Genomic DNA, 14,274 nt, shown 5'->3' on the forward strand with positions numbered 1-14,274 from the left:
CTCCAGATGGCGCAAGGAGTAAAGGCGGAGACGTCTGTGATTCTAGAATCGGCCTCCAGATGGCGCAAGGAGTAAAGGCGGAGACGTCTGTGATTCTAGAATTGGCCTCCAGATGGCGCAAGGAGTAAAGGCGGAGACGTCTGTGATTCTAGAATCGGCCTCCAGATGGCGCAAGGAGTAAAGGCGGAGACGTCTGTGATTCTAGAATCGGCCTCCAGATGGCGCAAGTTGTAAAGGCGGAGAAGTCTGTGATTCTAGAATCGGCCTCCAGATGGCGCAAGTTGTAAAGGCGGAGACGTCTGTGATTCTAGAATCGGCCTCCAGATGGCGCAAGTTGTATAGGCAGAGACGTCTGTGATTCTAGAATTGGCCTGCAGAGGTCACTAAAGAGTCGTCAGCAGGAGATTTCAGGGATCCTTGGAGGAGAATGGATAAAATAACGGATCAAAAATAATCCAAAAAGTTGTCACTGTGCGACCATGACCAGGAGCCGGGTCACAGCCCCAGTCTTCACCCACCGGGACTCTGGGGCCTTCATTCATCTTGGCTCTCGGTTTCCTTCTATGTGCCATGATCTGTGAAGCTTTGTGCTTCAGTTCTGCCCCATTTTCAAGACCACTGCTTGCTGTCAGTAAATGAGAATGTGTTGTTATTCAGAGGCTGAAAACCCATCCTGGCTCTAGGGATTGTTACACTGTATCACTGCAGACAATCTCCTGTCCTGAGGTTCTGTTACACTGTATCAGTGCAGGTAAAAGCTGGAGCATACACTGTCTGGACTGTTTGGAAGTTTCAGCAAATTAATGGAAATAATGCTTCCATTCACTTCAAGCAAGCAGAGATGTGGAAAATTGTGAGAAAGCAAAAACTTCCCATTACACAGCGATTACACTTTACTTACAGAAGACTGGACGCCGGTCCTTTAAATGACAGTTTTTAGATAAGTCATAATGGCTAAAATTGGGCAAGAAAGCAATTTTTACTACATTTTTGGCGGTTTCATTTTTGTGCTTCCGCGGATATCAGTGCAGCGACGTCGTGTTAGTAACGGCCACCACCAGATGCATCGTGTTAGACAGTTAGTAAAATACAAAGCAGAAACGTCTCCCCGGGCCACGCCCACCAGACTGCGCTCATCAGGGGCATTAGCGCTGCTTAGTCCACTGGGGCGACTAGCATGGGGGGGCGGTTATAACCCCGGCCCCCCACTCCCCCCACCCAAATGCTGGCCTCAATAAAAACAAATACAAAAATAAAATTACAGTTTCCACGATTGTAGAAAGAGTCGAGCGGAAAGTTTTACGAGACGCATTTTCTCCGTCAGCGAGCGACTTCAGAATTACGTAGCAACGGCGCCAACGCCGAGGTCCCGCTGACAAATTAAATCACAGCGCAACTCGGATTTGTCCAGCCCATACAATAGGGAGTGTAAGACACGGGCGGGCGGCCTCCACGCCGCGGGCGCTGCCATTACTCGCAGGCGAGTTTACTATCAAAGCTGGAGAGCGCTATGGCGAAGGCCTGGAGGGCGCACATCGGGTAGTTGTAGTCCATGGTGAAGATGTCTTCTGCAACCCGGCCAAACTGCATGACGATGTAATCCGCTGCAAGACAAAGACACAAGGGTGAGACAGTGCGGGCCCCCAGACTCCTGCTGCATTACAAGGGCCACGGCCAACGAGGGAGCCCCTCTGCAGGTCCCAAGAGACAAGGGTGAGGCAATGCGGCCCCTAGACTCCTGCTGCATTACAGGGGCCACAGCCAACAAGGCTTCTGCAGGTCCCCAGATACCAGAGTGAGGTCAAGCAATGAGGGCCCCCAGACTCCTGCTGCATTACAGGGGCCACAGCTAACAAGGCAGCCCCTATACTCTTCGGAGGTTTGGATGCTGTCTGATCTGTAGACAGCTCTCCATAATGCAGCAGGAAATCGCATTTTTGAAATCAGAGATTTGTTAATTAACTGTTAAACAAACTCAGGCTGAGAACATTGCAATGCCACTGCCACAGAGGCCCCCAAGAAATGGAAGATGGGTTACTGCAGGTTCTGGTAGACTGAGAGTTGTGGATAGAAGACATGTCCCACAGTCTGTGGCTCTCCATAATTCATTTGCAGCACTTTCAGAGCGCAAGAGCAAGATGGAGGATGGCTCAAGCACAGTGGGTGAGGAACAATCATCTCCTATGCCTAAAGTATGCAAGACTGCAGCCAAAGACAAAAAGGAGAAGGTGAGGATTGATAGTAAGCAGATGTTGGTGAGCGATTCTATCATAAGAGGTGTGAAGTTTGAGGAGAATGGTATTGTGAGATGTCTCCCTGGTGCTACCGCTAGCAGGGACAGACATCGTATCCTTAATATTAGGCAAGCAAAGCAGGAAAGGGAGGTGGATGTTATTGTCCATCTTGGAACAAATGATCTGGCTTGCAATGAGGTTTCAAAGGTGAAGGAAGCTTTTCACACACTTGGAAAGGATATACGGGAGGTTGCATCGACTGTTTCATTCTCTGCAGTTTTGCCTGTGAATAACCTTCAGCATGACAGGAAGATGTACATTAAGGAATTCAATGTATGGCTTGGTGAATGGTGCCTGAACCAAGGGTTTGGCTTTGTGTCTCATGTTAGCTCTCGTTGGAATGGAAAAAACTTACAAGAAAGATAGTTTGCATCTTTCTCTCAAGGGAACGAATGTCCTCAGTGAACAGTTCCAAATATTTGCTAAGGAGCATTTAAACTAGGAAAGGGGGGCAAAAGAGTGATAATCGAGCAGTCCAACTGCCCCCCGGAACAATGCCAGAAGATGCCAGTAGCACAAAGGTTAAGAAATGACAAGCTCAGAGTCTTGTCTACAAATGCTCGCAGTTTTAGGGAATAAGATCAATGAACTTGAGTCTATAATGGCATCTGAGAATATAGATTTAGTGGCTGTTACTAAGATGTGGTTTAATGGGAGTAATGACTGGGATATTACAATACCAGGGTTCTCTCTATATAGGAAAGACAGAGAAGGCAATAAAGGGGGAGGGGTGGCCCTGTATGTGAAAGATATCATAAAATCAAATCTAATACAAGTTAGCAAGACCAATTTAGAGTCAGTTTGGGTTACCTTGCCGTTTGATAATCATAAGGTAACTGGTGTAGGTGTGATATATAGACCACCTAGCCAAGTCAAAGAATTAGATGATCTACTAGTTGAGGAAATAGCTAAAATGACATTGAAGGGGAAGTTATCATTATGGGAGACTTTAATCTTCCTGATGTAAACTGGAAAACCAAAATAGCAAGTTCTACCAGGAGTACAGATATTCTAAATTCCCTACTGGGATTATCTCTACAGCAAGTAGTGGAGGAGCCAACCCGGAAGGAGGCCATTTTAGATTTAGAATTCACAAATGGGAATTTGGTATATGATATTACTGTAGGGGAAAGGTTGGGATCTAGTGATCACCAGTCAGTGTGGTTTACTATAAGTGCAGTGGCTGAGTCACACCACACAAAAACGAAAGTTTTAGATTTTAGAAAAACAGACTTTTCTAAAATTAGATTAGTGGTATACGAGTCCCTATCAGATTGGAACAGTTTCATTGGAGTCCAGGAGAAATGGGACTACTTAAAAGTGGCACTATTTAAGGCAACAGAAAATTGCATTAGGCTTTTCAGTAAAAGCAAAAAAAGGAAGAGACCACTGTGGTACTCAGCAGAAGTGGCCAAAATCATTAAAAACAAAAAGATAGCATTTAGTAATTCTAAAAATAAAGAAAACCACCAGGATGACAGACAAATTTATAAGATTGGGCAGAGAGAGGCCAAACAAGTTATAAGAGCTTCTAAAGCACAGGGAGAAGAGAAATTACCTCAGTCAGTGAAAAAAGGCGATAAGACATTCTTCAGATACATAAATGAAAAAAGGAAACTAAAACAAGGAATTACCAAATTAAAAACAAAAGAAGGAAGGTATATGGAAGAAGATAAAGAACTAGCTGACTGCCTCAATGAATACTTCTGCTCAGTTTTTACAAAGGAAAATGAAGGAGAAGGACCTCAGTCAGGAAAGAAGACTAATGAATCTTTTGATGCATGTGTCTTTACAGAGGAAGAGGTTCTAAGTCAGCTGTCTAAAATTAATACAAATAAGTCACAGGGGCCTGATGGGATACACCCAAAGCTATTAAAAGAGCTCAGCGGTGAACTAGCAAAACCATTAACAGACTTATTTAACCAATCACTGGTAACGGGAGTCGTCCCAGAAGATTGGAAATTAGCAAATGCTGTGCCCATTCACAAGAAAGGTAGTAGGGAGGAATCGGGCAACTATAGGCCAGTAAGCCTGACATCAATAGTGGGGGAAATAATGGAAACCATACTTAAGGAGAGGATTGTGGGATATCTAAAATCCGATGGATTGAAAGATGAAAACCAGCATGGGTTTACTTCAGGGAGATCATGTCAAACTAATCTTATTGATTTTTTTGATTGGGTGACTAAAATAATAGATGGCGGAGGTGCAGTAGACATTGCTTATCTAGACTTTAGTAAGGCTTTTGATACTGTCCCACATAGAAGGCTTATCAATAAAGTGCAGTCTTTGGGCTTGGACTCCCATATTGTTGAATGGATTAGGCAGTGGCTGAGGGACAGACAACAGAGGGTTGTAGTCAATGGAGTATATTCAGACCAAGGTCTTGTTACCAGTGGGGTACCTCAGGGGTCTGTTCTGGGACCCATATTGTTTAATATCTTTATCAGCGAAATTCCAGAAGGCCTCGATGGTAAGGTGTGTCTTTTTGCTGATGACACAAAAATTTGTAACAGGGTTGAAGTTCCTGGAGGGATACACCAAATGGAAAAGGATTTAGGAAAACTAGAGGAATGGTCAAAAATCTGGCAACTAAAATGTAATGTTGATAAGTGCAAGATAATGCACCTGGGGCGTAAAAACCCAAGAGCAGAATATACAATCAGTGATACAGTCCTAACCTCAGTATCTGAGGAAAGGGATTTAGGGGTCATTATTTCAGAAGACTTAAAGGTAGGCAGACCATGTCAAAGAGCAGCAGGAGATGCTAGCAGAATGCTGGGGTGTATAGGGAGAGGCATTACCAGTAGACAGAGGGAGGTGCTCATGCCGCTCTACAGAGCACTAGTGAGACCTCATGTGGAGTATTGTGCGCAGTACTGGAGACCATATCTCCAGAAGGACACTGATACTTTGGAGAGAGTTCAGAGAAGAGCTACTAAACTGGTCCATGGATTGCAGGATAAAACTTACCAGGAAAGATTAAAGGACCTTAACATGTAAAGCTTGGAAGAAAGACGAGACAGAGGGGAGATGAGAGAAACTGCTAAATACATAAAGGGAATCAACAAGGGAAAAGAGGAGAGAAGATTTACAGGAAGAAAAACTGCTACAAGAGGACATAGTGTTAAATTAGAGGGGCAAAGGTTTAACAGTAATATAAGGAAGTATTACTTTACTGAGAGAGTAGTGGATGCATGGAATAGCCTTCCTGCAGAAGTGGTAGCTGCAAATACAGTGAAGGGGTTTAAGCATGCATGGGATAGGCATAAGGCCATCCTTCATATAAGATAGGGCCGGGGGCTATCCATAGTACTCAGTATATTGGGCAGACTAGATGGGCCAAATGGTTCTCATCTGCCGACACATTCTAGGTTTCTATGCAGGTCCCAAGAGACAAGGGTGAGGCCAAGCAATGCGGGCCCCCAGACTCTTGCTGCATTATAGGGGCCACTGCCAACGAGGCACCCGTTCTGCAGGTCCCAAATCACTGTGTTATACTCTACTCACATCCAGAGCTGTATTCACAATTCTGCTTATTTCCTCAGGCTGCAGGCTCTCTCATGTCTCTGCTGCCCCCTGCTGGTTCACAGTGCCTAGCAGCGCTGAGTATACGTCATGATGTCACAAAAATGTAGAACTCAGATCTGGATGTGACTAGAGAATAAGGCATGATGTAATAAAACTTTTGGGTGATGTATCTGCAGTAAAAAAAAAATTATGTAACAGAATTATGAATGCAGCTCTGTATGTGTCTGGAGTGTACAGCATATGACAGAATGATAAGTGCAGCTGTGGATATGACTGGAGCATTATTCATGATGTAACAAAATGTAGAATGCAGCTCTGGATGTGACTTGAGTATACGGCATGATGTAATACAACCTTGAATGCCTCTCTGGATGTGACTGGAGTATAAGACATGATATAACACAATTGTGAATGCAGCTCTGGATGTGTCTGGAGTATAAGCCATGATGTAAAAAAAACCTTGAATGCAGCTCTCGATGTGACTGGAGTATAAGGCATGATATAATAGAACCTTGAATGCAGCTCTGGATGTGACTGGAGTATAAGGCATGATGTAATATAACCTTGAATGCAGCTCTGGATGTGACTGGAGTATAAGGCATGATGTCACTTACGATCGTTGTCATGTATAATTTGGAAATTCTTGACAGACGCCTGTGTCACCCGGCCGTGGAAGTTTAGGACGTAGGACTGGGTGTCGTCGTTCCAGACGGGCGTCTTGTTGTGCAGCTCGATGACGCTCTCCGTGTTCTTGTTCTGCCACCGGGAGAGGAGCGTCTCGTGCTCCTGCAAGAAAGTTCATGATGAAAGTTCTGAGAAACTCTGGTGCGGAGTAAATTGTGGAGGTTCCCAGATCCCGGACTCACATTGCGAGGTCGTATGGAGACTCGTTCGTGGTCCATGTTCATCCCGGGAATGATGACGCTCATCTTCCGAGGGCCCTTAAAGCCTAAGACATTGGTTTCCTGAAGGCAAAGAAAATCTGGGATTTACATGAAGATCGATGGATTCACCAAGCGGCATCACTATCTACATACACACGGGGTGGCATCCCTCCAGTAACCTGCAGGTGGTGCTGTGTGGTAGTAACACCCACAGGGGGCAGCACCCAGCACCCTGATTATCACATAGCACTGTGTGGTGGCATTGCTTGGGGCACTACATGGCACCTTGATGGCTCACTGTATGGCACCGTTATACCATATGTGTCTATATTTCCTCTGTCAGCTGAAGAAACAGCAGCACAAATCTCTCTTCTGACTGTTTGTTACAATGTATCAGTGCAGGTAAAATGTCTGGAGTCCAGGATGTCTAGAATGGATACATTTGTAACCATCCCCTCAGCTGTGAGTGCAGGTCAGGAGGGTTTTCAATCTCCAGATGTAACTAGTGCATGGTTCTGTTCACTGACAGTAAGCAGAGATCTTGAAAAACGGTTAGTGAACTGCAGTGGTTATGCAGGGTGACTCACATAGCAGATGGCTGCGAGTTCCTGCCGTAAGTTGCTGGCCTCCAGAGTTGAGGACGTCTTCACCGGATTCACCCCGCTATCGTAGACCGTGAACTTCGTTCCCATCAGGTTAGACCTGCGGCGATTACGTGATTATAGTTACACGCGTGACACTTACATGTGAACGGCACCTCATCGGTCACGTCATTACCGCAGTTTGCCAATGAAGCTTTCCCCTCCCCGGGACAGGTCAGTCGGGTCTATGGAGATGAGGTAATTCGAGGTTTTGCTCTTCTTACGCTTTCTTCCAGCCAATAGAAAAACCTAAAAATATTATCATAAAAATATCACAATTTAACGCTCAGGACAGAGGTGACCGCGGGGTGGGGGTGGGGGTACCTGCCGCCATCTTCTCAGCTGCCTAGGGTCTATGGGCATCAGCACTGCTCAACAGCCTCAGTATCTAGCTGGCAGTAATGGAGCCCTTCACATTTATCAGCAAGGAAATAGTACAGGGAAGGATTCTTTACAGTAAGAGCAGAACTTCCATAGATGTAAAGAATCAATCACTATATGTTCATCTCTCTGTCTGTGGAGGTAACATAGGATGATAGTACAGGGAAGGATTCTTTACAGTAAGGGCAGCACTTCCATAGATGTAAAGAATCAATCACTATATGTTCATCTCTCTGTCTGTGGAGGTAACATAGGATGATAGTACAGGGAAGGATTCTTTACAGTAAGGGCAGCACTTCCATAGATGTAAAGAATAAATCACTATATGTTCATCTCTCTGTCTGTGGAGGTAACATAGGATGATAGTACAGGGAAGGATTCTTTACAGTAAGGGCAGCACTTCCATAGATGTAAAGAATCAATCACTATATGTTCATCTTTCTGTCTGTGGAGGTAACATAGGATGATAGTACTGGGAAGGATTCTTTACAGTAAGGGCAGAACTTCCATAGATGTAAAGAATAAATCACTATATGTTCATCTCTCTGTCTGTGGAGGTAACATAGGATGATAGTACAGGGAAGGATTCTTTACAGTAAGGGCAGAACTTCCATAGATGTAAAGAATAAATCACTATATGTTCATCTCTCTGTCTGTGGAGGTAACATAGGATGATAGTACTGGGAAGGATTCTTTACAGTAAGGGCAGCACTTCCATAGATGTAAAGAATCAATGATTAGGTGTTCATCTCTCTGTCTGTGGAGGTAACATAGGATGATAGTACAGGGAAGGATTCTTTACAGTAAGGGGCAGCACTTCCATAGATGTAAAGAATAAATCACTATATGTTCATCTTTCTGTCTGTGGAGGTAACATAGGATGATAGTACAGGGAAGGATTCTTTACAGTAAGGGCAGCACTTCCATAGATGTAAAGAATCAATCACTATATGTTCATCTTTCTGTCTGTGGAGGTAACATAGGATGATAGTACTGGGAAGGATTCTTTACAGTAAGGGCAGAACTTCCATAGATGTAAAGAATAAATCACTATATGTTCATCTCTCTGTCTGTGGAGGTAACATAGGATGATAGTACAGGGAAGGATTCTTTACAGTAAGGGCAGAACTTCCATAGATGTAAAGAATAAATCACTATATGTTCATCTCTCTGTCTGTGGAGGTAACATAGGATGATAGTACTGGGAAGGATTCTTTACAGTAAGGGGCAGCACTTCCATAGATGTAAAGAATCAATCACTATATGTTCATCTCTCTGTCTGTGGGGATAACATAGGACAACAGTACAGGGAAGGATTCCTTACAGTAAGGGCAGCACTTTCATAGATGTAACGTGCCGCAATGCAGGGACTTTTTGACACATATTTTAAAATGTATGTCATTTTGACCTTTTTACCGTCCTCCCGCTCCAGGTGCAAATAATAGGTGGGGTACATGCCCCGGTCCATGCCCTTCTTGTCTCTGGTAATCCTGCACTTGATAGTAACCCCCTGTGGAGCCGGCCGAATGGAGAATTCCTCCAGGTCTTCTACATCGATGGGCGGCTCATTGGTGGAGGGGCTGGGGGCCGACGCTGTCTCCTGCAGGAACAGAATAGTCATTGATTTCCTGAGTCTCAGAGACTGTCCAAGATGATGTCACCTTAAAATCTAAAGAATCCCTCAAAATCCCAGCCCCTGAGTCTTCTGCGTGGAGTCTATAACCCAGCCAATCAGATGCTGGGTGACAACCACAAATGGCCACCATTACAGGGCCCATAGGGCAGGGGACAGCAGCCTACATCAGGTAATGGAAAACGGCAACTCCCAGCATGCACACTTGCTCTGCTGTTTTCAGACCTCCCATACAGGTGGATGGAGCATGCTGGGAGTTGTAGTTGCACAATAGCTGGAGTAGACCCTGAACTGCATTGTTCTTCTCGGCTGAGTGAAGCCTCCACGTTCATGGTTAGGAGTTTACTGACCTTATTAGATTTCTTGCTGGTGGCAGAGCCTGGACGGGTGTTACTGTTGAGCTGGGATGAACTTGAGCTGTCCTCATCTTCCTCATCCTCCTCTTCATCAAAGTTCATGCTGCTGGATATTCCTGCAGTAAAATCAGAGGCCAAAGACAATGAATCCTTCAAGAGGAGGAGGTCGGAGAGGTCAGAGCTCCCTGACGCCCCTCATGGGGGTGACGAGTGCCAGCCCAGGGGTCTACATCTAGATCAGCTCATACCTTAGTTGCACCCCGGGACTTGGGAGAGGACAGATTCCTAATTAATATGGTCCCATTAGGCCTAAGGGAGCAAGGATCTCCATACATCTCACTGCCTCCCCACTGTTACAGCTGTTCTCTTCACGTCAGGGGTCCCTGGGGGCCACCCAGTCCTCAGGGCCTTTGCACCTCTTAGCGCCCCCTGTACTTCAGTGGAGCTCACCTTTCTTCTGCATGGTCACCCTCAGGTCCTGCTTGCTCTGCTGTTGCCCGGTGGCCGTCGATTCCCCCTCGTCTTCATCATGGTTGGACTGACCGACTGTTAATATCTGTACGTGACTCCCTGTGTCCGGAGCCTCGTCCTGGAAAGAAGCTGCGGGGCCATCGATACCTGAGGAGGCAGATACCTGGCGGTGAGTGGGTGCTGGACCACCACGGAGAGGGCAGCGAAGCTGTGAGAACGGCTAATCAGGGGCGAAGGAAGGGTCAGGCCACTGGGGCATTGCTGGGTGCAAGGAGGGTGCTGGGCACAGGAGGGTGCTGGGTGCCAGGGGGTTCTGGAAGACAGGAGGTTTCTGGGTGCCTGGGGTTTTTTGAGTGCGTAAAGGTGTTGGGTGCCAGGGGAGTGATAGATGCCAGAGGGTGCTGGGTACCGGGGCTGAGTGCCAGAAGGTTCTGGGTGCATGGGGAGTACTAGGTGCCAGGAGGTTTATGGGTTCCTGGAGGTGCTGGGTGTCGGAGGAGTGATAGATGCCAGGAGGAGGTGCTGGGCACCAGTGGGTTCTGGGTGCCTGTGGTAAGCTGGGTGAAATAGATTTCTGGGTGCATGGGGGTACTGGATGCAGGAGGTTTCTGGGCACTGGGGGCTTGGAAGTTTCTCGGTGCCTTGGGCCAGAGCACTGGGTGTCCAAGAAGTGATGGATGGCAGGGAGGTGCTGGGTGCTAGGAGGTTTCTGAATAACTGGGGGTGCATTGGGGGTCCCACCAGTATTTATAGCACTGCTGTCCTCCTCTGTGGCAGAGGAGACATTATCTCCTGCCCCCCCTGTAGTGACCCGTCAGGGTGTGCACCTCCTTCTCACAGGAAACAGAACAGCTGCAATTTATATTAATCTGCATCCTATGAACGTCCTCAGCTGCACCGGAGCAGACGCCGAGGAGTTTATAAAAAATTAAACTGAATAATAATAAGTGTAATAATATAAAATAATAATAAAATATAAATAAAAAATATAATAATACTAAAAATAATGATAATAAAGTAAATATAATGCAAACTATAATTATATAATAATACTCTAATATTAATAAACAAAATAATTATAACAACATAAAATAACAATACTTCTTATCATAACATATAATAAAGATTTCTTGTGGACATCTGTCTTCGGGGGACGTCCTGCCGTCCATCAGCTGTGAGGGCTGCGAACATCTTACAATACAAAATAAATCTACATACGGTGTAATGAAGCCCCGCCCACATCACATGTCATATATGAGCGACAACACCCAGGGCCGTCATGCTGACGGAGTCCACCCACACTGATGTCACATGACCAAGATAAATGGGGGACACAAGGGACATGCAGACATGGGGGCACCATATGAGGGCATGCTCAGCTGCAGTGCATTGTGGGTGACCCTGACTTCACCTCTGTCCAGCAATTTCCAGGTTAATTCTCTATTAGTGTTGATCGAGCATGCTCGGCCGAACACCAGTGCACCAGCAATGCTCGAGTCTCCTCGCCAATAAACGTGCAGGTAAGTACTGCCCTCACTGTAATGCTGTAGCCATGTTGGTTACTGCCATTACAGTGATTGGCCGGCCGGAACGCGTCACCGATGCTATATAGCTCCCAACGACACGTGTTCGGCTCAGTGTTAGTCAGGGAGAGCTTTGCTGAAAGAGGGAAAGATAGTGTAGGGAGTGATTTTTTTTTTTGTAAGTTTAAAAACTTTTCAGAGACCCAAAAGTCCTTTTAAGGACTATTGTGTGTGGCGGCAATATCTATTTTTAGTGCATCCTGCGTGAAATAGCGTGCAGTAGTTTGGCCGCTGCAGACAGCGACATTATCTGCGCTACATCTCCTGTGTAATGTGTGCGCATCCCAAAAATATCAGTGACATCAGTGTACTTTTTCCGTGGACTGTTTCCGCTGCGGACAGTGACATTACCTGGGGTACATCTCCTGTGTAACGTTTCCACATCCCAAATACCCGTGACATTCCCTGTAATGTTATATTAGCCGCTGCTGACATCAGTGACATTATCTGGGGGATATCTTCTGTGTGACGTTTCCACATCCCAAATACCTTTTAAATTTTTTTTTATCATACACTTACAAAACCTGCGCTACTGTACGTGTGACGGGGAAGTGGCCATGATGCTGATGGTGCACGTAGAGGCCGTGGCCCTGGACGCGTTGAAACTGTGCCTGCTGCCAGAGCACAAGAAACACACTCATCCACGACACCTAGCTTCATGTCCCAGTTTGCAGGGCGGCACAGGACAACGCTCTCGAAGTCAGACCAGTGCGACCAGGTGGTCAGTTGGATTGCAGCAGATAATGCTTCCTGTTGGTTAAGCACCAACCTGTCTTCCACAAAGTCCAGTCTCAGTAGCCAAGAGTCTGGTCAACAGAATCCTCACCCTGATCCTCCTTCCTCCCACCATAGAAAGTCTGGGCAAACAAGTGACTCTACACTCGGATATTCCGAGGAGCTGTTTTCAGCGCCATTCCTTGATTTGGGCCTCTCGCCAAGGCCGCTTGCATAGAGACATGAGGAGATTGTGTGCACTGATTCCCAAACTCTTGAGCATCCACAGTCACAAGAAGAAGACAGTGGGGAATGGCAATTAGTGTCTTAAGAGGTTGACGATGAGGATGAGACACAGTTATCAATAACTGAGGTTGTGGTTAGGTCAACAAGTCAGGAGGCTGATCAGAGTGAGGAAGTGGAAGAGGAGGTGGTGGACGATGAAATCACTGACCCAACCTGGGAAGGTGGAAAGCTGAGCGAGGACAGCAGTACAGAGGGGGAGGGATCCGCAGCAACGCAACAGGCTGGAAGAGGCAGTGGGGTGGAAAAAGGGAGAAGGCGGGCCACACTAAACAGGCCCACAACTGTTCACCGGAGCACACCCTTGCAGAAATCTCCCTTGCCAATGGGTAGGTGTTCTGCAGTCTGGTGCTTTTTTGAGGAAAGTGCGGACGACAAAAGAATTGTAATTTTCAACCTGTACCATACAAAAATGAGTAGGAGCATAAACACTAGCAATCTCACCACCACCAGCATGATCCGCCACATGGCATCAAAGCCGCCTAATAGGTGGGCCGAACGCCAGGGTCCACAATCAGTGTCTGCGGGTAACACCACTGCCTCCTCTTCCCCTGTGTTACGTGCTGGCCAATCCCCTGTCTAAGGCGCAGGCCCGGATGCCTCCCGCCCTGCACCTGGACCTTCTCAAGCACCATCAGCGACCACATCCACTTCTGTGTCCCAGCGCAGCGTACAGATGTCTATACCTCAGGCCTTTGAACAAAAGCGCAAATACCCAGCCACCCACAGGCCATAGCACTAAATGTGCACCTTTCCAAATTGCTGGCCCTGGAAATGTTGCCATTTAGGCTTGTGGACACTGAGGCCTTCCGCAGCCTGATGTCAGCGGCCGTCCATCGTTACTCTGTCCCCAGCCGCCAATATTTTTCACGGTGTTCAGTCCCAGCCTTACACCAGTATGTGTCCCGTAACATCACCCGTGCCCTGACCAACGCAGTTACTGGGAAGGTCCACTTAACGACTGACACATGGACAAGTGCTTTTGGCCAGGCACGCTACATTTCCCTGGCGGCACACTGGGTGAACGTTGTGGAGGTTGGGAGCGAGTCGTACCCTGGGATGGCACAGGTGCTACTGACGCCAATGATTGCGGCCCCTACTTCCATCAGGGTTTCCTCCGCCACATACGTTAGTGGCTGCACCTCCTCCTCCACTTCCACCTCTGATTTCTCATCTTGCAGCCCAGTCAGCCATCAGTCGGTAGCTGGAAGCAGTGCAGCACTGAAGTGGGAAAGCGGCAATAGGCCGTGCTGAAGCTGATCTGCTTAGGTGACAAGCAGCACACGGCCACAGAGCTGTGGCAGGGGATAAGGGACCAGACTGAGCTGTGGCTCTCACCACTCAGCCTAGAACCAGGCATGGTTGTGTCTGATAATGGCCGGAACTTGGTGGCGGCTTTGGAGCTCGGCAAGCTCACACACATACCATGCCTAGCCCACCCCTAGCGCTTCCGGCTTCCAGCTCACCGACTGTTGTGCGACGT

At 46.9% G+C, this 14,274-nt stretch overlaps 1 protein-coding gene across 4 annotated transcripts in view; it reads right to left on the minus strand.

Moving 5' to 3' along the window:
* Positions 1–786: 786 nt before the first annotated feature.
* The window catches only part of TUB (TUB bipartite transcription factor), a 64,621-nt gene continuing 51,133 nt past the window's right edge, over positions 787–14,274 (minus strand). For all 4 annotated transcript variants that reach the window (XM_040409643.1, XM_040409640.1, XM_040409641.1 and 1 more), the window contains 8 exons: positions 10,171–10,338; positions 9,715–9,836; positions 9,140–9,331; positions 7,487–7,599; positions 7,297–7,411; positions 6,692–6,790; positions 6,440–6,611; positions 787–1,604 (listed from right to left, as the gene is read on the minus strand). In XM_040409643.1, the coding sequence (XP_040265577.1) occupies positions 1,471–1,604; positions 6,440–6,611; positions 6,692–6,790; positions 7,297–7,411; positions 7,487–7,599; positions 9,140–9,331; positions 9,715–9,836; positions 10,171–10,338 (1,115 nt within the window). In that variant the 3' untranslated portion in view covers positions 787–1,470. The remainder of the gene's footprint in view (positions 1,605–6,439; positions 6,612–6,691; positions 6,791–7,296; positions 7,412–7,486; positions 7,600–9,139; positions 9,332–9,714; positions 9,837–10,170; positions 10,339–14,274) is intronic.

Source organism: Bufo bufo, chromosome 10 (assembly GCF_905171765.1).
Source record: "Bufo bufo chromosome 10, aBufBuf1.1, whole genome shotgun sequence".
In the NCBI taxonomy this organism is placed as follows: Eukaryota; Metazoa; Chordata; class Amphibia; order Anura; family Bufonidae; genus Bufo; species Bufo bufo.